This window comes from Sapajus apella, unplaced genomic scaffold (assembly GCF_009761245.1).
Source record: "Sapajus apella isolate SASKATOON/1434 unplaced genomic scaffold, GSC_monkey_1.0 scaffold95, whole genome shotgun sequence".
Lineage (NCBI taxonomy): Eukaryota > Metazoa > Chordata > Mammalia > Primates > Cebidae > Sapajus > Sapajus apella.
Window position 1 is genome coordinate 1,106,489 of NW_022437035.1, and position 25,624 is coordinate 1,132,112.

At 48.0% G+C, this 25,624-nt stretch overlaps 1 protein-coding gene across 7 annotated transcripts in view; it reads right to left on the minus strand.

Annotated features, from left to right (window-relative positions):
• The window catches only part of CABIN1 (calcineurin binding protein 1), a 157,664-nt gene that overhangs the window by 100,802 nt on the left and 31,238 nt on the right, over nucleotides 1-25,624 (minus strand). For 6 of the 7 annotated variants that reach the window (XR_004262242.1, XM_032256649.1, XM_032256648.1 and 3 more), the window contains 12 exons: nucleotides 24,872-25,001; nucleotides 23,116-23,265; nucleotides 19,314-19,600; nucleotides 18,116-18,284; nucleotides 15,441-15,577; nucleotides 14,649-14,866; nucleotides 12,926-13,004; nucleotides 11,820-12,007; nucleotides 10,889-11,041; nucleotides 9,471-9,665; nucleotides 5,140-5,382; nucleotides 3,676-3,832 (listed from right to left, as the gene is read on the minus strand). Coding sequence is in view for 6 of the 7 variants with exons in the window: in XM_032256649.1 (XP_032112540.1) it covers nucleotides 3,676-3,832; nucleotides 5,140-5,382; nucleotides 9,471-9,665; nucleotides 10,889-11,041; nucleotides 11,820-12,007; nucleotides 12,926-13,004; nucleotides 14,649-14,866; nucleotides 15,441-15,577; nucleotides 18,116-18,284; nucleotides 19,314-19,600; nucleotides 23,116-23,265; nucleotides 24,872-25,001 (2,106 nt within the window). In the remaining variant the exon portion in view is untranslated. The remainder of the gene's footprint in view (nucleotides 1-3,675; nucleotides 3,833-5,139; nucleotides 5,383-9,470; nucleotides 9,666-10,888; nucleotides 11,042-11,819; nucleotides 12,008-12,925; nucleotides 13,005-14,648; nucleotides 14,867-15,440; nucleotides 15,578-18,115; nucleotides 18,285-19,313; nucleotides 19,601-23,115; nucleotides 23,266-24,871; nucleotides 25,002-25,624) is intronic. The other variant, XM_032256650.1, reaches the window with a different exon arrangement.

The following is a 25,624-nucleotide window of genomic DNA, read 5'->3' on the forward strand; positions in this document are numbered from 1 at the left end:
TCGTGATCCACCCGCCTCGGCCTCCCAAAGTGCTGGGATTACAGGCTTGAGCCACCGCGCACGGCTGGCTCAGTCTCTTCTTTTTGGGCTTTTCTGTCTTCACCAACATGATCACAGATTTTTCCCCCCACTTTTTTTTTTTTTTTTTTTGCCTTTTTAAATGAGTAGTGACTTGACTGGCTTTATTAAAGCCAGTTATACACTTAACAAAACACAATTCAAGGCACATAGGAAAATATAGAGGAGCACACTTTATTCATCAAAATACCAGCCCAGAGAGAACCAATGCTGATGTCTAGTAAATCTCAGTTGACGCATCCTTCTGTGCATATCTGATGCGTTTTGAATGACAGGAAAATAATTTATAATAATGGAAATTTATAATAAAATTTATAATAAAAATATTTTAAAAAGTAATTTATAATAATACACATGCAATTTCTTAACGTAAAAAAATTTTTTTAAGATAGGGTCTCACTGTTACCCAGGCTGGAGTACAGCTGGCACAATTACAGCTCACTGCACCATCCAACTCCTGGACTCAAGCAATCTTCCTGCCTCAGCCTCTTGAGTAGCTGGGACTATAGGCACGAGCTACTACACCCAGTTAATTTTTTTATTTTTTACAGAGACAGGGTCTCACTACATTGCTCAAGCTGGTCTCAAACTCCTGGCCTCAAGAGATCTTCCTGCCTTGGCCTCCAAAGTGTTGGGACTATAGGTATGAGCCACAGCACTTGGCCTTAAAGGTTCTTAGATTTAGGTCTACCTGAATAATACAGAAGAAAAAGAGTAAAACAGGAGGAAAAAGAACTACTGAATTCCAGTTGCACATTTGTTTACCACTAGAACTACTACTTGTTTTTAAAGATCCCTTGGTATTTGTGAAACTCTGGGTCATAATCCATTAATGACTCGTAACTAGCATTTTTAGAGTGGATCAGGACAGGACATGTCAGAAGCCACTAAAAATAAGTTTCTTTTGTGAAATTTATTTTGTACTTTTTCCTTCCTTTTTAAGATGAGATCTCACTGTTGCCCAGGCTGGAGTGCAGCAGCACAGTCATAGTTCAATGCAGCCTTCAACTCCTGGGCTCAAGTCATCCTCCCCTCTCAGCCTCCCAAGTAGCTAGATCTACAGGTGCCACCACCACACCTGGCTAATTTTTTTTTTTAATTTTACTTTTTGTAGAGACAGGGTCTTACTACATTGCCTGGGCTGGTCTCAAACTCCTGGCCCCAACTAATCCTTCTGCCTTGACCTCCTAAAGCATTGGGATTACAAGCCTGAGTCGCCATGCCCTGCTGCTTTTGACTCTTAATTGCATCAATTATTTCAATTTGTCATATTCATTCTGCTCTTTGCTGTTTGCATTTATGACTTTATAATGGTGAGATCTGGTTTGCAGTGTTTTCCTTAGCTCTGCGATTTTCCTTTTTGTTTCATTGTGTTTGTCAGTTCAAAAGCCCAATCCTTCTTCCTCTGCCTTCCTAATAAACCCTGTCTTAGTATCTGCTTCCAGAAGATTCAATATGTGATAACTACTATTATTTTTCCTGGGCAATAATGTCCTCACCAGGCCCCTCACTATTTAACCGTAGTGTTTTACTCCAAGGCCCCTTCCCCCAGCTTAGTCTGCTCACTGAAAAATGGCAGGACCCTGCGGCTCTTCCTGCCTCTGCTAAGGCTAAGGAGGGATGGAAGAGCTTCCCCCTCACCCCACTCTCCACAGATGAGAATATTAATAATATGTCCCAGGATTTGGTCAACTTGCTATCTTCCCTCAGTCCTCCTGCTGAGGGACATGCAGAGACACCTACTGCCACTCCACCAGAATCTTTCTTTTCTTTCCTTTCCTTCCTTTCCTCACTTTCTCTTTTTTCCTTTGATGTACTTTTCAAAGTTTAAGGTACTTCACTATTCTCTCCGTGTTTACCTACTAGCAGTTTTTTGAAAACTAATTTTTGTTTGCATCATTTTGAGGGAAAGGAGAATTTCAATCCAGAAGTCTTTTTGTATTATTTTTCTAAGAAAAATAACAAACACTTATAAGTTGTAAATATTAATTCTTTTTCACCACTAAAATCATTTTGGAGAACAATGAGGTACCAGAGGTAGTAACTGTCAAGAGCTCTAAAGATATTCATTGCTAGAAATTTATCCTAAAAAAATCAATTGAGTAGAAGCAAAAAGGTATACATAAGGTATTCATCATGGCATGACCTGTAAGAATGAAGTAGTGCAGCCAAACTAAAGATTCAGCCCGGAGTATGGTTCAATAGAGCATACACCTCTCATCAGCATGATGAAAACAATGGAGCAAAATGGAGCAACAGCTTTTCAAAACAGAGAATAAAAGTCTTTTGCAATCTGGCCCCTCCTCCCTTGTCCAATCCCCAAGCCCCAGCTCTCCTATCTGACTTAAGGCTTGCTCATTCCCTGGCCCCCACTCTGCCTCCCCAATGTCTTCCTCTGCTCCTGCTCTTCCATCAGTGCTCAACTTTACCCACACCCACAACCATAGGCAGCATCAGGTGCTCTCCTCTCAGTCCGTCACGCCAGCTTGGTGCTGTTAGACAGCTGATCCGTTTCCCACTACCACAAACCTATCAAGCCCAGAGGTGTCCTATTCAGAGTCCTGACATGTCGTGAGCAGCTGATAAATTTCTGAGTAGTGAATAAAATTATAGAGAGTGTGAAGGGAAGGAGACAAACCACATGTTAACTCTGGGTTTCTGTGAACAGTTGGAATAGGGATGACTCTTTCCTTTCCACTTTCCTTGTTTTACAAATTATTGAGGAAAAATCTTCAATAAACTTAACTTTATGCTAGTTGAATACAGGCATCGATAGACATGTATAATTATAACAACTGCACAAAAACTAGATGTGCATTAGGCCAAGTCTGGACAGCAAACGCAAGAAAATAAAGAATGGAAAAAAAAGATCCATCTGGGAAAATTATAGGCAATCTTTGCTTTACGTGTCCTTTGGCTGTTATACTGTCGTTTCTTCAATCCAGCACATTTTCTACCATTGCATTGACCCTGGATCCAGTGCCATTTCCATTAAAAGTCTGGAGCTCGCCCTCCCTGGCTTCTCATCACTCAGCACCCACCATGGGCCAGGCACTGACTCACCATGGTGATTCATGGCTTTATTATTTCATTTCATCCTCAGAACAACCTTCTGAGATAGATACTATTATTCCCAATATAGGTATGGGGAAACAGAGGCTGAGGTTATATGACTTGCCCAAGGTCACACATCTAAGAAGTGACAGTTGGGACGTGGAATCTGTGCTCACTCCATGCTGCCCTCGGCTTACCATCCCTTGGGGTGTGATAGGGATTAAAGAAGCTAGTGGGTACAAGGCCTCCTGGAGTAGTGTCAGCATTCCTCATAAGTAGTCACCTCTTGTCACTCCCTCCATGCTGCCACCTGCACCAAACATGCAATGCTCCACACGGCCTCCTGCGCCCACTGCACAGTAAGCTCCCTGAGGGAGGAACCAGGGACACTTCTGCCTGTGTTCAAGCACATGCAAATCCTTGGATTGAGTGGATTGAGCCCCACTCACAACATCTGGATAAGGTCCAGGGCCCTGGGGCAGAGGACAAGGGCAAAGACATGAGAGTCAGAGCTCATCCCCACTGTGCCCACTGTCTGTGCACCTTCCTCTGCTGGGTTCTGGAGCTGCTGCTGGTGGCATAGGGAGTGGAAGGTGTCCTCCTCCTGCCAGATGATTCGGTGTAGAATAATCCAGGGCAGCACTGAAGAGACATGGGGCTCCTTTGCCTCCTCCTGCACGGCCATGCTGCAGTCAATGACCTGACGGGGGGTGGGGAGGAGAGACCAGAAATGTCACAGCAAGGTAAGCCTTCAGGGCAGGCTGGGGCAAGGCAGGCGGCCTCTTGGGGAGCTGATACATGCTGCCTGCCCACTCCCACTGCTCTGATGTGGGCACTGTAACCTAGCAGATCTTCAGCATGTCATTGGACAGAGCCCAGAGTGTCCAAAGATAGAGTCACACCACCTTCCTTCATGCCACATGTAGTTACTGATACCCTCAGTACCTGCTATGTGCTATGTCCTGTGAACAGGGCATGGGGAAGCTGAGAGCACAGACAGAAGACAGCCATGGACAAGCTACACGAGTGCAAAGGATCAGTATGGCTGCTATGATGAGAACAGATGCAGCCACAGTGGCTCACAGAGGAGGGGTGGGGCAGACAGGGGAGAGCCTTTTAGAGGGGGTTTCCAGGTGAGTGCCTGTGGTGTGTCCAACTACCAGGGAGGGCGAGGAGTGGAGGCAGAGGACAGGCATGTAGGCAGGGACCCCAGAGGGTAGCCCAGGAGGGCTGCGGCCAAGAGAGCAGAAGACCAGTGGGAGAGACAGGGCTGGGGCTCAGTGTACCTTAGGTGACACACAACCTGAAGGGAACATGAAGGGTTTTAAGTGAAGGAGAAGCACATTCATATTTCTGTTTTGGAAAGGTGCTTCTGTGGCTGGACAGCGGCTGGAGGGGGCAGAGGAGACTGTGGTGAGTGTGCTGCCACAGCTCAAGCAAGAGCAGCAGTGGCCTGGACTACAGCAGAAAGATGAAGACAAGAGGGAGAAACAAAGGCTGCAGGGGTGAGGATATAGATTTGGCAGGACTTGCTGATGGCCTGAGCAGGAACTGAGGAGAGAGCCCAGAGTGCCTCAGAAGTAGATTCTCTGCTTTGAAGCCTTCCTGGACGATGCAAGGTACTGTGACCACCCCTCAGTTGGAGGTTCCAGGATGGCATGGGGTGCTGGAGTGTCCTGGCCTGGGCTCCCATTCTGCCTCTAGCTCACTGCAGGCAGACCAGGGCCTCCTCACTGAGGTAATTTCTTCCCTCTGAGACCAATGGTCTGGAAGAACCCTGTGGCACCGAGTGCTATATTGTCCCTAATCCCCAGATCCAACCAACCCCAGGAAGGTTTGCAGCCTGTGCACTAACCCCTCCTCAGGGGCCGAAAGTTCCAGCCAAAGAAGCCATCATGACCCCTTTGGGTGTCTAATTAGCAGTGAAAGCTATGAACTACTGAAGAAGAGGGACATCAGAGACATCCCTGCTGGGGCAAGGCAGGATGAGAAGGAGTCAGGCCTTACCTGGATGAGGTTGTTGGTGAGCCGCACGAGGCCAGTGGTGGAGGATGATTCCTTCAGGATGCTGCCACTGCTGTCCGCAGAGAGGGCCTGCTCGATGCCCATCAGCAGTTGGGTCACTGTGGCCACCCACTCCTCCTTGGCTGCAGCCTCACTTGAGTTCACCATCTGCTGGACAGCCTCGTTCAGGGCCACATCGGAACACTCAAAACACTGCCGGTAGTCCTTCAGCCGGAGCAAGGAGTCCTAGCACGGAAAGGAGCCAGGTGGAAGTACACAGTGAGCTCAGTACATCTGCCCAGTGCCTCGGGCCCGAGCAAGAACAACTGAAGAAAAACAGATAAGGAGCTGCAAAAGAAAGGGAAGCATGAGCCCCAGCACAGCATAAGCCTCATGCAGCCCAGAGGCACCTGGAGGGGCAGTCTGGTGGCCTGTGTGCAATGGCAGCAGAGAATGCCACCAGCCAGGGAGATTTCAGAAAGGCTTCACTTCTGTATCTCACCTTCCCCATTTATAAAGTGGGGATGCTGGGAATGAGGCTATAGACACAGTCAAGGTCAGACAGGGACCCCAACACCTGTCAGCTCTCCCCAGAGCCACTGTGACCATCTAGTGCCAGGGCTCTGGGAGGGGTTCAGCAGGGAAGGGGCAGACTACCATGGAGGGACTATCTCAGTGGAGGAGGGCCTCAGCTGAGGCTACAACAGCAGGCAATTGGCCAGGCAACGCTAAAGTCATTCTATGAGCCCCTCTTCTCCAGGTGCCCTGGTGGGGCCAATGTATAAGCCATTTGAGCCTGAGCCACCACATCATCCCCTCAGAGGCACTGTGCGCATTAAATGAGTTGATGTCCATATTACACTCAGCACAGTGCCTGGCACACGGAAGAGCTCTCAGAACACCACACTAAACTGTTACTTCTATTTTAAAAGCCTCTCTTTGGAAGCCATTGCTTTTGCAAAGCTCCTTTTTCTTCTTGCCCTAGAATACGACCCATTTAAACGCCTGGGATCTCTCTTTCATCACTGTGCCGATGCATGGGGAAACACAGCCTGTCTATGAATTCACAGATCTGGTGGGCCGCGTGTTACGTCTGCAGGAAGCACCTGCTGCCCAGTGCCCCGTTGGGCTCTAACCTCGCCACAGCCCAGGCTCAGGAGCAGCTCCTCCCAACCTTGACATGTGCAGCTGCCACTCTCTGAGGTGACACCAAGAGGTGTGGAGTCAAATACTTGAAACTGCCTTTGGAATGTGGTGCAATATCTGAACACACATCAAAACCTCCCCCCATGTATAAACCATGATTGCCAGGAAAATGGTGCTTGTGTTTCTTTAGAAAAAGCCAGTACCCTTTACCAGGAGGCCCCTGCAGTGTGAGGGTGCCTATGGGGTGCTGATGTAGGGGTCCAAAGCCTGAGCTGATACCTCCTGGTTAAAATATCCAACATATGAGAGCCAGAGGATTATTTTCCAGCACAACAGAGACTATTAAGTGCAATCAGAGTCACTGTGAAAGTCAAGAACAAGACAAGGACCTACCAATGGTGCTCTAAAATATGACACAATCTCCAGGGCTCAAGGCCAGAAAGTGCAAAAATGCAGAATAAACACCAACAAACGAGGAGACCAAATTACGATCGACTGGGCAACACAATCATCTAACCAAACACAATAAAGCAAGCCAGACAGAAAATAACAGGAAATAACAGGAATTCAGCAAAGCACCTAGACTCAAACACAAAAAAATCAACAGGATTCCTATAAGCCAGCAATGGAGGAATACCTGGAAAAGATAATGAACAACAAAAAGATTATGCTCAATATAGCAACCAAAAATATTAAGGACTAAGAGTCAACTCAACAAGATGCAAACTGTCCAATTATACTGAAGAACATAATAGGCAGCTTGCCTAAACTGGGAGAAAGCGCCACCACACACATACAGGAGAGGATTCCAAGTTCAATGTCCCATTTGAGAAAAGCTAAATGAAGCAAATTAAATGCAAAACATAAAACATTAACACTGCTGGAATAAAACAAAAGGAAACTTTCTTTTTATCTTTCTGTTGATGGGTCTCTTGTCTGTCCCTCTAGAACATGGGCTCCCTTAGAGTAGCCTTCCTCTTGGCCCAGTGCCAGGTACCCCATAAAAGCTCGAGCCATGTGTTTGAAATAAGTGGATGAATATTTTTCCACTCTTGGAAGGACTGTCCAAGCACAAGGAACAAAAACCACAATTAACAATGAACAAAATCACACATGTATAAAAACATCAAAAGATCTGACAGCATAAAAATTCAGAACTTCTATAAATGGCAAGAAAAAACATTAAAAGCTGCAATTTAACAGCAAACAACTAGAAAAAAATATTTGCAAGATTTGTTGAGAAAAAGATTGCTATCTTTAATATACAAAAAGCACTCCAAATCAATAAGAAAACACACTCAATTCAAAACTGGGCAATAATCAGGAGTTCTTAATTCACAAAAAGCAGGAGCTTCCACAGCACTCAGCCCAGACCTCAGGCACAGCCCTTATCACGGCTTAGTGTCCGGCCAAGCAGCAGCTCTGCCCCAGCAACGGGGCAACCTGCCACATCCAGCTGTTCTAGAAGACAATAAGAGCAAGACAAGATCTGAGCATTGAGGCCATCTTATGGAGACAGAGACTGCTGGCCTCTCCCACTTTCTCACACCCAGCACCCTTCTTGGTATACTGACTGTCCCTCCCACACACAGCCATGCTGGGCCAATTTGCAGCCTGCCAGGTAACTGAGGTCACACACATCTCATCCTGTGATCTTGGCTTGGGCCCAACTGACCTCCTCTGCCAGGGAGCTGGAGCCTTCTTCCCTCCACCCCGCTTTCCCTCCTGCTTCCCCAAACCAACCCTTTCCACCCCTTTCCCCAAGACTGAGCTGCTTCCATTTGTTCCCACAGTCACAACTCTTAACTATTTCCCAGTTCAAGAGTGTTAATGATTAAAATGCTTCACGGAATCTGTGCAAAAAGACTGGGAGAAGACCGGACTCTTTCCAAACTGAAGCAGAAGTACCCAATAAGATAATAAACGCAATGTGATTAGTAGGATGAAACATAAGGGACCAGGACTCAATGCCACTAAGCATATTTTACGTATTATCTTCCATGTTTATCTCGGTGTCAACTCAACCCTCCTGAGAATGGTGGCAATGATGACAGCAGTACCTCCACAGCACCTGCTAGTGCCAGGCATGGTGCCAAAATACATTAACTTGTGTAATCCCTACAACAGGACTCTGAGCTAAGGACATTGGTCATCCCCATCCTAGAGATGAGAAACTGAGCTCAGAGAGGTTGAGTAACTGCCCAGCACCCAGCAGCTGCCAGCTTCCTGGAAGGCTCCTCCTAGTAAGGGTTTACCTCCTGCCAAACAGAAGCACAGAAGGATTCAGGAGAGCACATGAGGCTTCAAACACAAGGCTAGTGTTCTTTTTCTTCAACTACATGGGTCTTTATTTTATCTTGATTTTAAAATATCACAGTGTACAGATATTTTAGCCACTTTTATATTTACCCAATAGTTAACTTAAAAAGCAATACAAAGCTGGGCATGGTGGCTCATGCCTGTAATCCCAGAACTTTGGGAGGCAGGCGGATCACCTGAGGTTGGGAGTTCGAGACCAGCCTGACCAACATGGAGAAACCCCATCTCTATTAAAAGTACAATTAGCCCTGTGTGGTAGCGCATGCCTGTAATTCCAACTAGTTGGGAGGCTGAGGCAGAAGAATCACTTGAACCTGGGAGGCGGAGGTTGCTGTGAGCCGAGATTACGCCATTGCACTCCAGCCTGGGCATGGTGACACATCCTGTAATCCCAGCTACTTGGGGGGGTGAGGAAGGAGAAATGCTTGAACCCGGGAGGTGGAGGTTGCACCGAGATGGTGCTATTGCACTCCACCCTGGGCAACAAGAGTGAAACTCAGTCTCAAAAAAACAAAACAAAACAAAGCAATATAAAACGAGATGGATGAAAAAACAGGTGGATGGACAGATTAGACAGATGATAACCTGACCATCCTTCCTTCCTCCTCTGCCATGCAGAAGTTCTGAGTTAAGTGTGGGCCTCACCCTGAGCCATGCAAAACCCTAGAACCTGCAGTCCTTGGTTCTAACTTTCCCCTAGTCTTGACTATATTTTCTGACTATCATCTTCCTGGGGGCTTAGTGGTTTTGGCATCCACTTTCTTCTAGTTATGTGTTCTCAAGAACTACCACAGAGCCCCCAGAGAATAAACACAAACAAGAAAGGAAAGAAGGTCCAAGCGGGTGTGAGGGGCACTGGCGGCACACACCTGCAGCAGAAGCAGCTGGGCTGGTCTCTCAGGAATGGAAGTCATGAACTCCAGGTGTTTGGCCCGATCAAACCCACTGGTGCACAAAGTGGGGCGGAGCAGATGCACAACAGCCTTGTAGTCGCCTGCTTCGTACAGCCGCTGAATCTCCTCCAGGGACTGGCACCGCTCCAGCGACTTCAGGTTCTTATCAATCTGAAAACGGCCCGGAAATGCTATATGAGGGTAAACTGCTTGCCCCTGCCCCACTGAATCTGGCCAGTGTTTGCTTTTATCAGACTCAGATGAGGAGGATAAAAATTAGACTATGTCCCAGCCAAAAAAAAAAATTAGACTCCTCCTTCATACATCAGTGTTTTCACTAAATGTCTACGTTAAAAGTTCTTCTATTAATGGCAAGGCATCCAATTCTTTAAAAAACAAGCACATCAAAAACCAAAACTACCCAGAAGCAGAGGAATTCCAGGAAAGCATCTGCCAAGATACTTGGACAGCCTTGTGATCACAGTTCAGTGAACCAGTCTTGTAGCACCACAGAACATCAGGCTGTCAGACTCAGCAAGCGTGGACCAGAGGTTGCCACATGCTACACATAGGACCTGATGAGGCCCTGGCATATACAACTCTACTAGAGTCTGAAGGCCACTTTCAGCCAATGTGGATATGTCACAGATGCAGAGCTGCAGCAGGATATGACGCTGCACAATGAAAAAAGTGGCACCTGGGTGGAACCTAGCATATATACCACACACTGCTGACCCAGCCTCGTGGCCAGCCCAATACTGGTTTGCTCCAGCTGGTATTTCCTTCCAGTTCCACTGGGGTGGCTGCCACACATAGCCAGGACAGCAGAGCAATGACCTCTTCTAAATTGTGCTGGTGAGAGCTCCCACACCTGCTTTCCACCAGGGATCTGCAGTACCTCAGTGTGCTAGAGAAGCCTTTCCCAGGCCTCTCCTGTCTTCCCACCAGGGGCCCTGCTCAGCATGTGGGAAGCTCTCCTGTTCCTCAGAAATAGGTCAGGCCTGGGCTAACTACGCCAAATCAGAAATCTTTGACTAAGAAAACACCATTTAAAACCTTTCAGCCAGGGACGGTGCTCATGCCTGTAATTCCAGTACTTTGGGAGGCCAAGGTGGGTGGATCACCTGAGGTCAGGAGTTCAGGACCAGCCTGGCCAATATAATAAAACCCCACCTCTACTAAAAATACAAAAAATTAGCCAGGCATAGTGGCAGGCACCTGTAATCCCAGCTACTTGGGAGACTGAGGCAGGACAATCGCTTGAACCCTGGAGGCAGAGGTTACAGTGAGCCGAGATTGTGCCATTGCACTCCAGCCTGGGTAACAAGAGTGAAACTCCATCTCAGGGAGGGGAGGGGGAACAAACAAACAAACAAAAACTCACTCTCACTTACCTCTTCCAGGGAAACCACAGAGTCGTTATGGAGGTTGGGCAGCCGGATGACAATGTCTCTTCGCTCAGCCCCTGCCTCCGCCTGGATGGTGGTAGAACTCTGGAGCATTTCTGTGCAGATGTCATAGTTCTCCAGGGCCTGCTCCATGTCTCCCTGATCAGAAGGAAAACAGTTCGGGGGTCAGAAGCAGAAGACTATGATGTGGCAGATGACCCACGCCCCTGATCTCGCTAGACTATGGAGGCCATGAGGGCAGGGTTTTTACCAATTACTGCTGTATCCGCTAAGAAAATCCTGGCAAGTAGCTCGGGCTCTGTAAATACTTGTTGACTGAACGAACAATGTATATCAACTCTGTGAGGGGAGGTATCATAAACCCCATGTTGCAGACGAAAACACTGAGGACACTTGAGCAGAGTCAGAATTAGGAGCTAGGCCTGTCCTAATTCCAGAACTAATGTTCTTCACATTAAACAGTGACTAAATGGTCCCTGGCAATCTCCTGACTCATTTTACTACGGTGTACCAGGTACCACCATGTGCATGGTGCTAGGTAGCAGCCAATCCATCCTGGTCTTCTAGACCAGGCTCTAAGGAGAAGCTTTCCCGGAACTTTCACAAAACAGGTGAATAATTCCCTTCTAGAAAGCTATCTGTTCATTCGCTTAGGCTCTCTCAGGAAAACGTAAGCAAAGGGTCAAGATGCCAGGACAATCTTGAGTGGGGGACTACAGAGGCAGGGTTAGGTGCCTTCTAGAGCTCTGTGGTTATGCTGAAGATCTTCACAGACTGGTATCATACTTGGAAGTCTAAGATGCTGAGAATTCCCTACTGCATCTCACTGACACACACACTCTCATCATGGTCAGTTTTCTGCCGACCCTGCTGGGTGTCAGGGCATGCTCACCAAGCAGCTGACCATGGAACCAACCTGTAGTGCCAGGAAGCGAGCCTTCAGCCAGTAAACACGGACCACAAACTCTAGCCAACCATCCTCAAACAAGTCGCGCTGAGATGAGGCAAATGACAGCTGTAGGAGGTCACCGAGGCAGTGGGTCCCTGGGAAGTCAGGTCCAAATCTGCCATTCACCACACTAGCAGGGCAGTTCCGAGGAGAAACTGAAAACCATTAGGCCAACAAGTCAACTTCATGTGTAGCACCCAACTGCCATTCTGCTTCTCAGAAATTGCCCTCAGCCCTAGCCACACCCACCCTATCTGCAGGGGTACCCTGGAACCCTCAGCGCCCTACAGCTCCCTGAGTGGCAGGCAACAGAGAGGTTGGACCAGTTAAAACAAAGATATGCAGAGAGCCCCCGAGAGTCAGGGGCAAGGGGAGTAACTTTGTAGACAGTATTGAGTGTATCCACATTCCACCAGGTGGTGGTTTAAAAATCAGAATGAAGCTGAACCCAGTGGTTCATGCCTGTAATCCAAGCACTTTGAGAAGCTGAGGTGGGTGGATTACTTGAGGTCAGGAGCTCGAGACCAACCTGGCCAACATAGTGAAATTCCATCTCTACCAAAAAATACAAAAATTAGCCAGACATGGTGGCACATGCCTGTAGTCCCAGCTCCTTGGGAGGCTGAGGTGGGAGAATTGCTTGAGCCTGGGAGGTGGAGGTTGCAGTGAGCCAAGATCATGCCACTGTATTCCAGCCTGGGTGACAGAGCAAGACCCTGTCTCAAAAAAAAAAAAAAAAAGAGAGAGAGAGAACAATCCATATTACCGGGATAGTTACTGAAGGTAACGTAAAGCACTGCATTGAACAGTCCCACCAAAACTGAGATCCCACTTCCTTCAATCTCGTGTAACAGCAAAAGCAAGCAGGTGGCTCCCTCTGGGGGCTTAGCTACTGCTAACCACTTCTTAAGTGTCCAGGAGGTTTCCCTGGAACCCTGACAAGCCAACCCAGAAAATGTGCCTACTGCAGATTTAAGTCTAAATGTCATGACTCAGTCTCCCCACTTCAGCTTTCTCCCAGCTGCTGGGGGTTCAGAAATTAGCCTGGCCACAGAATATATAATGCCTCCTACCTGCAGAGCTTCTACCTTTGGTCAGCAGCCACTGGTCCAGCTGGAGCTCCATGCAGGAGAGAGACATCAGCATCATGTCCTGTAGGACAGGCATAGGAAGGCCAGGAACAACATCACAAAGCCTCTTCCACCCTCCCCAACCCCCCACAGTGAGGGGGATTGGGGAGGGTGGAAGGAAACCAAACTAAACTTTACTTTTTGATAAAAAATATTCTTCTTTCTACCCACTTGCCATTTCATATTTCATAAGTGATAATCAGTGACTACTCGCCAGGACATAAAAAGAGGCACATGGATCTATGTTGGAATAAGACTTGGGAAGGGCCGGGAGACCTGTCTTCAGGGTTCTTCTTCTGTCAAAGAGGCGGCCCTGTTACCTGCCAAGTGCTGGACCAGACACTGCATCCAAATTACAGTACTGAACCCTTAAAAGTTCTGGGCAGCTGGCATACCATTCCCAGGGCACTTGAGGAAGCTGAGGCTCAGCGATGAGAAGGCACTTGCCCAGTGGGGACAGCTGGAAGGTGATCATCAGCCTACTTTGCCTGGGGATCAAAGCCCTGGTTCCTCCTGCTGTTCCACAACTGCCCCAGGGGATCATGGCCTGGTAGGCAGAAGCTGCCAGGAGGTAGTCCCAAGGTATCCCAGTGGAGGGTGCCCAGCAAGGGATGGCTGACCTATAAGCTCCTCTACCTTCCGTCAGAAAGACCACCAGGCAGCCCTGAATGCTCCCAGTGCTCCTGCTTCAGCATTCGGTGTCCCACCTCCAAAAGGAGTAGGGGACCAGAGCACCCTGTGTTCCCTCGAGCTCCAGGAGGCACCAGGTGAAGGAGGCTGGGGTGTGGAATGCAGCAGGGAGACAAGGCTCAATGAGGCTAAGCCCCCTACTGCTGGTGGCCCCCAATGCTTCTCTAAGTACCCTACTTAGCTTTTGCTTTGTTTTTTAAGTGTTAAAAGTCACAGGCCAGGCATGATGGCTCATGCCTGTAATCCAGTGCTTTGGGACACCAAGGCATTAGGATCACTTGAGCCCAGGAGTTCAAGACCAGCTTGGGCAACATGGCAAGACTGCATCATAACATCGTAACATAGCGAGACCCCCTATCTCTACAAAACAAAACAAATTTAAATATGTGGTGGTATACGGCTGTAATCCCAGCTACTCAGGAGGCTGAGGTGGGAGGATTACCCGAGCCTAGGAGTTGAAGCTGCAGTGAGCTGTGACTATACCACTGTACTCCAGCCTGGGCAACAGAGCAAGATGCTGTCTCCCTGGCACCTCAAACCAAATATTTCCCTTTCCTCCAGCTTCTCCTGAGGAGTCTTCCTCTGTCTCAGCAAACAACCCGAGAAGCCCTCCCCATATCTCTCATTCCCTCACACATCCAATGTCCGGTTCATCCTGTCAGCTCTGCAACCACAATCCAGCACCCCACTATTACCACTGGATCTCAGCCACTGCTCATCTGGCATGGCAGCAGCCTCTTGACGGCCCCCTGAGCCCACTCTCTCCCCCAAGTCTATCCTTCACTCTGCCAACTGGGAGCTTTCTAGGCACAAACCAGGTTCAGTGACTTCCTGCTTCAATACCACCAAAGCCCAGGTTCCAGGCCCACAAATAGATGCAGCCAAACACAACAGCAGTCCCTCACCCATGCAAGATCCTTGTCCCCATGCCATAGTACAAATTCAATACCAGCCCTTGAGAGGCTCCCCCACTAACCTTAATGTGCTTGTTGCTGCAGTCCCTCAGCAGCGGGTTGGGCAGGCTGGTGCTGTGCCTCCTCCAGCTGTGGTAGACACTGAGTACGACCTCCGCCAGGCCTGGAGGCCACCTTAGCAAGAATTTGTGACCCATGCCTTTCAGGTAGCGCATCATTAGCTCCAGGATGCCCCCGTTGGTTAGGTTCTCCAGTAGGAATTCATGTACGTCCTGTTTCTCTGCCCAGGGAGCAAGAACAACTTGACTTGAATAAAGAGGATCTTCCATGCCAGGGTCTCCCATTTTCTCTGGGACATTAAAGACCATTCCTTCCCTCTACCATCTGATCCAGGCGGACACTATACCACATTGTGGTGCTGAGATCAGGCTACTGGGTTCAATGTCTGGCTCCAGCCCTCAGCAGCTATGATCGAGCCTCTCTGAATCTCCATATCTAAGGTGGACATCAAAGGGCAGACCTCTGAGTGCTGCCATATGCACTAATCTCACTCAACAGTTATACACTGATACACACTCAACACTCAATGGATGTATGTATGTGCTTATATATATCCAATTTGCAAAGTGAAGTCTCTGAATTCGGCCATAAGAAAGCACAGCAAGTATGAGCCTGGACGTTTCAAAAGACCTCTAAGCTGACCACAAGGCTCAGGTCTAAGACTAATCCAGGCAGAATCTTGGCCACACTAAAAAACACCTCAGGACCATTCTCCCAGAACAAAACATAGGCAGGTTATAGGATAGTGGGAAGAAGAATTCCCAAAGTGAATGGTCACATTGCCCGATTCCTACCAGATTCCATGAACGTGGCTGAGTCAAATGACAGTCTATGAGGCCCAATACTTGGGAAGTTTTCCAGTTTGGCTTCTGACTGGACTTCATAGTTATTAAAGGAGTCATCTTCCTCCTCAGGGTCCAGCTTTCTTAACCTGCAAGTAATATGCCAAAATCACAAAGTCACAACACATGTTCTGACACAAGCATCCTGTTAGAGGAACTAAATCTGAGCCAGGAAAACGGCGGCTAAAATAAATGGGTGGTGGGGTCCAGAACCCAGGCCTCCAGGAGGCTCTGCCTCTCTCCAGGGCTTCATGAGCTAGCATTTGGTCTGTATTCTCACTTATTCATTTATCTCATCAACAGATGATTACTGAATACCAGCCAAGTGTCAGACAGTGTGCTAGGCACTGAATACAGCAGCCCTAAGTGCGGCAGATCCTGCCTGCAGTAAGCTTACCCTCTAGAGAGATACAGCCAATATGCAGGTACACAAAACTTGGAGGGTCCCAGGGAAATCTTCAAATAAGAACCAATCACAACAGAGTGCTTGAGACTATGGGTCAAAGCCCTGCTTTAGAGACCAGGGTCAGAGAAAGTCTTTGAGAGGGGATGATGTTCATGCTGACACTGCAGGAGGAGAAGGGCTGACGATGTAAAGATGCAGGACAAGGACAGGTGCAAAGGCATAGGCAGGAAGAGTACCTAGTATGTTCTAGGACCTCATGGGAGCCCAACAAGTAGGGAAGAAAGCGGATGGATAGGTGGGAGTCTGAACTTGGTCCTTCCATAGCTCCTCATAAAGCTGTGGGTGGGCCCAGCCTTAGGACTGGGTACACCTCTCCTGGCGGGCACCATTCTTTCAAACTCCCCCCAAGGACCCATTTCAGCCAATCTTGTGGTGTTCCCTTAACCCAGAACCCCTATAGCATAAACACTCAGGGAACTTGTGAATGTATTCATTCACAAATTGCACACACTCCCAGGGCAACTCCATCAGGGAAGCTACCATGTTGCACTTGCCTAACCATTCAAAGAAGCAGACACTAAGCTGAGCATGGTTGCTCACGCCTGTAATCCCAACATTTTGGGAGGTGGAGGCAGGAGGATGGCTTGAGGCCAGGAGTTCCAGATCAGCCTGGGTAATACACAAGGCCTCATCTCTACAAAAAACAAGAAATAAAATCAGCTGGGCATGATGGTGTGCACCTGCAGTCCTAGCTACTCAGCAGGATCCCTCGAGCCCAGGAGTTCAAGGCCACAATGAGCTATAATTGTGCTACTTCACTCCAGCCTAGGCAACAGAGCAAGACCCCATCTCTAACACAAACAACAAAGGAGCAGACACCAAACCACAAAGGAAACCAACAACCAAAATAAAGATAAGAAAGTATAAACCATTCCAGGTGAATGGGACTAGGGAACAAGAACTTGGAGTAAAAGGCAGGGTTAAGGGGAATATGGGGTCACTCAAACCTCTTGGCACCATCAACCAAAGCACAATCCTGCAACTATTCCAAAGGGAAACTTTCTCCTGGTGTCACACCTTAGGAAAAATTCATCAGAAAGCACCACAGCCCCACTTTGGTCCTGCATCAAGTACTGAGAACAATCATTATTTCTAAGCATTTCACCTTCACCTCAGAAAGACAACAAATGAAGAAAATTAGGAATCTTGCTGTAAAATAAATTTACAATCCACCTAAAGCTTCTGGCTTCTCTACCACTTTTATGTTGTTACCACTGAAATAACCTGTCATGAGAAAGAACTACAGCTAGTTTAACTTCTGTTTAAAGATGGCATGTTGAATACACATGATTAGCTCTCAAATTCCACTCCAGTAACCATGAAGGAGTAAAAAACGTATAAACTCACAAAGACAGAAGAGAGGGGAGGACACTCCAGCAGACAAAAAAACCAACTGTTAGAAGGCAGATGGTCCAGGGCAAATGAAGAATGGTGTCTGCTGAGAGAATCCTTTCCACTCAGGTAAGGGAGGAGGAAGGGGAGTATTAAGAAACCAACACACTGGCACCATAAAATCCAGGAAGGCTCAAAAATTGAGGACCCTAAAGCCTCTGAAGGAGGTGAGCAGGTAAGGACAAAAAGCAGAAGGACTGGTGAAAACCTAAGTAAGTAGCATTGGGGACCAAGTCTCTCCCAGCTCTGGGGAGCCTGGTACCTGCTTGTCCCCTAGGCTCCTGAGAAGCACTAAGAACGAGTAAAACCCAGGAATTCTTCACAAGCTCCTCCTCTACCTTATCAGAATGCAAGAGAATCCTGCTGAGCATGAAGCATATCAAGTAGACACAGACTCCCTGAAAGCAAGAGGAAGCTCCCTTCCATGAGGTTTTCAGGGCATCTGCATCCAGGGCACAGTACCCCTTCGCCTTCAGCAACAAGTAGGTGTCTTGTAAAATCACAGGGACATGAGCATGTTGCTTCTAGCTCTCAAAAGATGAATAAGTCACAGCTCCTACCTTCAGGAATTTCAGAGGTGGGGAGAAGCGAGAAAAATCCAAGATCCCACTCCAGTGAGATTTGTGCTTCAGATATCTGCACAGATGTTATGGGAACACAAAGGAGGAGTCCAGAGAAGAGGGTGGCAATGGAATGAGAAATGTTGTTGATGGCATATGCTAGAGGTCTGTGGGTTTGTTTCCGCCAATCAGAAAAAAATACACAGTACCTGGATGGCAAGAACTTCATCAGAAGCTCCTGGAAGTCTACTTTCTCTTCTTTTTTGCACTTGGTGTTTCGGACACGGGCAGACCGCCGCTTGGCTGTTTCTCCACTCTCTTCTGAAATCTTCTTCCGTTTTACCCCTTTCTTGGATTTATCTACCCCAGAAATATCACCTTCACAAAGAATGCAAATTAAAATCTTACACAGTGGCTGGGGTGAAAAAATGCACTGCACAAACATATCAATCTCCCTCTTTTATAAATCTACTGGCATTAAACTCTTTGACATTCAAAAAATCTTCCATTTCTTCTTCAACAACAAAGAATCCTGAGTAAAATTAATTTTAAACCCCTTAACTCTCATACCTTTCTTGACTTCACAGGACCCACAAGCCAGATTTCAAGATTATTTTCCACAGCTACAAAGCAAGCAACACCCTTACCCTCCCACCCCCACACTGGTCAGCTGAACTTCAGGGTCTCACCTGGACTGGACAGAGTGAGGTGGCTCTGACCCCACCCAGGATCCCCTGAGCACTCAGTAATATAAGAGCAAAAGAATTGTGTGAACTATATGGACAACACAAGAATGTTATGTATGATTCAATAAAAAAGAAACAACCATGTACATGTTCATTCAGAAACTCCTATATCTGCCAGATATTATTTCTTTCAGTGACATAGGAATCAAGAAAAGGCTTGGGAGATTTTGTCAAAATTTTTTTGACAACTCTAGCAATAATAAAAATCAATAAAACATATACATGTTGGTTGGTGACTTTGCTAACTTTGTTTTCTAAGATCAAAGAAATCAGGATGTACACAGTCAGCAAGAGAGCAGGACCAGCAGATGGGACATCTGCCAGTTTCCACATCACAAGTGGATAAGAGTGACCTTCATGCCAGAATGTGGCAGCCAGGCACGAAATGGTCCTGGGGGAACTATCAAAAAGCAGGAGCTGCAGCTCTGATTCCCCCTCCCCCTCACTGCAGGGGCTTGAGAGCTGAAGTGGCCCTGACAGGCAGTGTCCCTGTGAGCAGGCTAAGGTGCTCCGGTAGTGCTGAGGGCTCCCACTTAAACTTGAGTCATGAGCACCAGCATGACCCTTCTCTCTAGAGAGGCAGGGCTCCCCAACAGTTTCATTCCTGCTGAGCTAAGTAAATGGGGTCTCCCCAGAAGCCAACTCCAGGGGGCCTGCTTACCCACAGGAGCACCTGTCTCCAACAGACCAGGACTGTGTAATGGGAAGCTGGCTGTGGCCACAGAGGTGTAGGAGACCACGGGCTCGGCGACAGCCACAGCTGGGTTGGCGCTGACAGTGCTTGGCTGGATCACGTTAACTGGTGTCACTACCACGGAGGATGCAAGAGGCTGGCTGGGGTCCTGGTAGTCCGACAGGTCAATCCTCTTGCCAAGACTGGGACGTGGGGGCTCACAGGTGGTGAGATGGTTGTACATGGCCAGCAAGCTCTCTCCGAGGCACTTCCAGCTGAAGGGAGAGGGCCACCACACCTGATCAGCACCCTGTCAAAGGAGTGCTCTAAGCATAGGGCCAAATGGCCTGCCTGTACAGTGGCAGCAGAGCTGCCACCTCCATGGGGGTGAGGAAGGTAGTCAAGGTTTCATCATTGTCATAACTGATGAAATCTTGAGTCTAACACAGCTGAACTGAAGGCGCAGCAGCCAAAGCTGGAGCAGGGACCTGGCATCCACCTGCCCCTCACTGTAGCAGAAGCCCCAGGAGCATCTTGGCCTAAGGCAATTTTAGACTCAACTAGGCAGGTATGAAATCCACTGACTCACTTCAAAAACTCCTCCCCAGGAAGGTCAAATCTTTAAAACACTTGGGGCACTTCTGTGCTGCCACTAATCTGTTTTATGCAGAGAGCCACCAACAGGGATATAGTCTATAAGACCTTGGACCACAGGCAGGGCCTGTTGGGAATAGCATTTCAGTGGATTACCAAATGAACTGGAGCCTGCTGGATAGCAACAGGAGATTGTTGTGTGCTTTGTTGTGGTATGGTGTGGCGTGTTATATTGTGTGCTGTCTATTGTTTTGCATTTTACATTCTATGTTGCGTGTTCTTTGTTGGGTACAAGGTTGTGTGTTGTCTACTATGCTGTGTGGTATGCTATGATGTATGAATTTATCCATTCCTTAATGGCTTCTAATGCCTCAGGCTAAAGACCAACTGCTCAGCTTGGCTTCATGGTGCTGCACAGCCTCATCTCACACCACCCCCTGCACTCCTGCTACATTAGCTCTCTTCCAGTTCTTTAAACAACAAAATCACACTCTCACATCCCATGGGGCCTTTGGGCAGGCTTCCCTCTGCCCAGATGCAACGCCCCTCCCACAGCACAACCCTCTGCCTAGCCAATGCCCGTGCTTCAGCCAGACCCCAGGTCCAGTACCCAGCCTTCCCCAACCCTACAACAGCAGGAACCTTGTTCAGAGGCCCTCCAGCACTGTGCTTCTCTCTTCACAGCCCCCATCAGCTTGAGGCATGTGCGCCCTTCTCTGGGTGACTGGCTACCCATGGGATCACTTGCAGCAAGGGACCAGGCCCTGCCACACTGTGCCCCCAGCACAGTGCACAGTGCTCTGCAGAGAGCTGGCATCCAGAAAATGTTGAGAAAAGAATAAAAGGACAGTGCTTCAGGCTGGGCACTGTGGCTCACACCTGTAATCCCAGCACTTTGAGAGGCCAAGGTGGCAGGTCTCCTGAGGTCAGGAATTCAAGACCAGCCTGACCAACATAGTGAAACCCCATCTCTACTAAAAATACCAAAAATTACCCAGGCATGGTGGTACATGTCTGTAATCCTGGTTATGGGAGGCTGAGGCAGGAGAATCACTTGAACCTGGGAGGCAGAGGTTGCAGTGAGCCAAGACTGTATCCCTCTATTCCAGCCTGGGCAACAGAGTGAGACCCTGTCTCAAGGGGAGAAAGAAAAAAAGGATAGGGCTTTAAAATCCAGAATCTGAACAATGGAGGCTCCCAGGACTGGAAGGATTTCTTCTTTTTCCTGCCTTCAGTTAGTGTTACATTTAGACAGAAAGAATTTGCTCACTGGCTGGGTTGTGTCAAATGCCCTAAATACACCAATTTCCCTTCTCATGCCTTGCTCTTGCTCATGTCTACCAGGCACTGAAGAAACCAGGGTGGTAAACTGTGCCCTGCAACACATTATTATTATTATTATTATTATTTGAGATGGAGTCTTGCTCTGTCACCCAGGCTGGAGCACAGTGGTGCCATCACAGCTCACTGCAGCCTTGACTTCCCAGGCTCAAACAATCCTCCCCATCAGCCTCCAGAGTAGCTGGAACTACAGGTATGCACCACCACATTTGGCTAATTTTGTTTATTTTTTGTAGAGATGAAGTCTTACTATGTTGCCCAGGCTGGTCTTGAATTATTGACTCAAGTGATCCTCCTGTCTCAGCCTCCCAAAGTACTGGGATTACAGGCATGAGTCACCATGCCTGGCTGGTTTTCATATTTTAAAAGTGTTTTTAAAAAAAAAAAAGAAGAAGGAAAGAATATACAACATAAATTGTACATGGCCCACAAACACTAGTATGTTTACTATCCAGCCCTTTAAAGGGAAAGTTTTGCTGACCCCTGGAATAGATGGAGATTATTATAAAAGCATCATGTCCTCTGCTACCAGAGAGGGAATCTACACTCTTCCTTTAATAACCAAATCCCAAATTTAACTACTGAGCCTAACTCCCTCTGCTTCTACTTAACTCTCCCCTATACGATGGAGGGTGGCCACGATGCCAGTTCTCAGCCCTCTCTTCTCCAGTCACATTACTACAATCCCTTCTAGTGTTCTCAGACCTTTTCCTCCTTCACTGTAACAGGGAGGCACCCCAACGCCCTTCCAAAACCCCAACCCTCTATAGTTGGGGAGTACACACTCAGATGGGAAGAGGACCCTAATCAAGACAAAATACAAAGAAAGGGCACCTGACAGGAGTCCTAGAGCAGCCTGAAGAACAGCCCTCTTCCTGGCCATCTCTGTACTAGGGTATGGAAATATTTCTGGGAAATTCCACATGCTGAAACTCACAGCCAGTCATAATAATATGGATCAGCCCTTCCTGAGTGGGTGTTACGTGCTGCCTCTGTGCTAGCCCCTACACATTCTATTTCATTATCATGACAACTCTACAAGAGAGAGATGTTGCTTTTCCCATTGCTAGGGAGTGACTCCTAATATCCCTAGAGTCATCCAATTGATAGCATTAGGAGTGCCAGGACTGGACCTAGGTCAGGTCGGTCTGATCCAGGCAGGAACTTCCTCAGAGTAAGCAGGCAGGGGTGGAAGGAGGGATTGGGGAGCAGAAATGGAAGGCTACTGCTAAGTCATGCTAAACTTAAAGATTCCATGTCAGCATTTTAAACACAGAAATTGAATTCCAGAGCTCACTAAGGGACTAAACTACCCCAAATCCAGGGAACAGCCAATACCAATTTGCCCTTCCTGGACAAAGAGAGACTCTCACATCATGGGGCTGGCAAGGACTACATTAAGGCCCATCTTGCAGGGCACCCCACATGACCTTAGAAGGAAAACATGGAGGATTTGAGAGCAGGAAAGTCCAGACTGTCTCTGGGCTCCCCATTTAACTGCTCTGAGCATCAGTTTCCTCCTGGCAAGTGCCTGGCAAATGTTAGTTTCTGTTTCCTTTCCAAGTAGGGCAGGCTGAGAGAAGACTTACAGGAATGTGGCAGGTGGCTGGGGTCAAGAACAGCAACTGCAAAAAGGGACTGAGATTGGATGTACTTGAGAGAGAGCTGACCTGCTTCTTAGTAATCAAGTAAACATGTACCTCCAACCATTTGGCCACTGTGCACCCGGCCCCCATCCATATCACCAACCCATGGTAAAGCCTCAAGGTCTCTCCCTCCTGTGCAGGGTAGTATCCCATACCATACCAGGGCCTACTGGCCGAACCAGCATTCCCAGAGACACTAGCCAACCTACGTGAAGAAGGGAATGGGCTGCACCAGTTTCAGGTCCGGCTCCTTCTCCCGAACGATCAGCGCTTGCCTCTTTTTCCGTAGCCCAAGGGCCTCGTCTACAATGGCCTGTGTCTCAGCTGCACTCACCGACACAGCATGAATCGACATGTCACTAAAAGCATGTGAGACAGGGAGAAATTACAATGTTACAAACTAGAATTGAGGCTGAAATTTTACATACAAAAATGTATTTACGGTAATACCTTTTAATGTGCATTGTTTCCTCCTACAAATAAAATAACCACTTCAGTCTGACCTGGGTAGGGAAGTCAATAGCCTTCTTAATACCCACACACACTAGAAATGACTGATATTCTTTGTTCCTTTGAGAATTCAAACTGGGCAGAGAAAGAGTTTTCATATGTATTAACAGTATCATAGTAATATCTGAAAAGCCACAGAAAAATAAAATCTTTCTCTCAATTATTATTGGAAAATCTTAAAAGAATTTATCCCATACTGCCCATGCCAACAAAAAGTCATCAGACAGGTGAAGCTCACCAAAGTGTGTCATGATCCCCAAATACAGAAAGGGCAGGTTCTTGGAGGCCCCAGGTGTCCTCCCACAAACACACTTCTGAGGTGACCCAACAGCACCTGCCCTCCTGCCCAGACTGTCCTGGTGCTTCCCAGCAGGGTTACACCTCACAGCTACTCAGGAATTTCTCTGTTTCATGTTTCATCTGTCTCCCCCAAGAAGGTTAGCTCCCTCATGACAGATGATCCCTCGGCTCCTATCTCTGCCAACAGGTAGTTCCCTCCGGGGAGGCACAGGTTCACAGGGAATAGACACCGAGATAAACCACTACTAACCAACCCCTACAAGTATGTTCCAGGGCCAAGGAAGACCAGAGGGCAGGAGGAGTTGGCCAGACTGGAGGGCTGGGGGGAAGGGCAGCTAGAGCTCAGAAAGTAACAGAGAGGTGACCTGAGAGTTGGCACGTGAAACAGATAAGTTCGTAAGTGAGCAGCTCTGAGGTATAGCCCTGCTAGCAGGCATCAGGACAGTCTGGGCAGGAGGGGCAGGTATTGTTGGGTCACCTCAGAAGTGTCTGTGGGAAGACACCTGGTAAAGAAGGGGCAATGGCAGGACAGGTGGAGAGGTGGGAAAATGGCATGACAATTTAGAGCACAGTGGGAGCCAGGGTAGGAGATAGGATGACACACAATGGAATCATGCCTGGAAACTGTCAGGGACTTGGGGCAGTCTTAACAAAAGGAGCCTGAGAGGGAAAAGCAGGAGGTGAGGTGGGAGATGTAGGGAGTCAGGCTGCAAAGAACCTCTTGGGTAATGCAATTGTGCATGGGGTGTATCCTGGAGGCAAGGCAGGTGTGGCACATGATCAGAGGCATGTTTGGGACACTGAACTTGAACAGCACTGGGGACAAACCCTGGGAAACGAAAAGGCAGGAGGCAAGCTGGGCATCCAGGCATCCAGAGGAGAGATAGCAAAACTGAAAGCTGGCCAGGCATCCGGAGAGGTGGGCATCAGGAGAGGTGGGCAGCCTGAGGAGGCCTTGTCAAGATTAGGTACAGGTGGGTGATCAATAAGGCAGCTCAAGGTCAGTTCACTAGATGAGGGGCTGCAGCAGGGAATGGAGTCCCAGAGCACAAGGGCTCCATCCATGGGACCTGAGAGGAGAGTGAGTTGTGCTCCTGACCTTCACCAGCCACATAGGAGAGCATGCACACATGCATGGAAAGAGGCAGGACTTACCATTTGAGGAACATTCTGAGAGAGTCCTTCCGGAGACAAGGCTGCTCCTCAAAAATCTTCTCCTTGAGGACCAGCCCTTTGCTGTATCGGCAATCCTTCTCCAAAGCTTTGCAGATGAAGTACAGACATGCTGGCAAGGAAAGAAACAGTTTATGACTTCTGAAACTGCACTGAGAAGCTCTGGCCTTGCCAGTTAACATTAGGAAAATATTCCCACTCCTAGATCAATGAAATGCCTGGTAAACAATAATGAGATACCACTTTAACTAATTCAGTTAGGTCAATAATAAGACCCAGAGTAGATGGGGCACTGCAAGGTGAGCAGGCCCAAAGCTTCTGGCAGAGGACAGACCATAGGATCTTTTTGGAGGACCATAGGCATTACACATAGATCCTCGACCCAGCAATCCCACTTCCAGGAACTACAGCAAAAATCCAACAGCACTCACAGTGATTATCTATTGGCTAATTGGAAAACAGCCCTTAAAACATCTGGAAATAGGCGTAGAGCTCACGCCTATAATCCCATTACTCTAAGGCCAAGTTGGGCAGGTCACTTGAGCCCAGGAGTTGGAGCCCAGCTGGGGAAACCTGATGAAACCCCATCTCTACAAAAAATACAAAAATTAGTCAGGCACGTTGGTGTACACCTGTAGTATCAGCTACTCAGGACATTGAGGTGGAAGAATTGCTTGAGCTCAGGAGGTCGAGGCTGCAGTGAGCCATGACTGTACTACTGTACTCTAGCCTGGG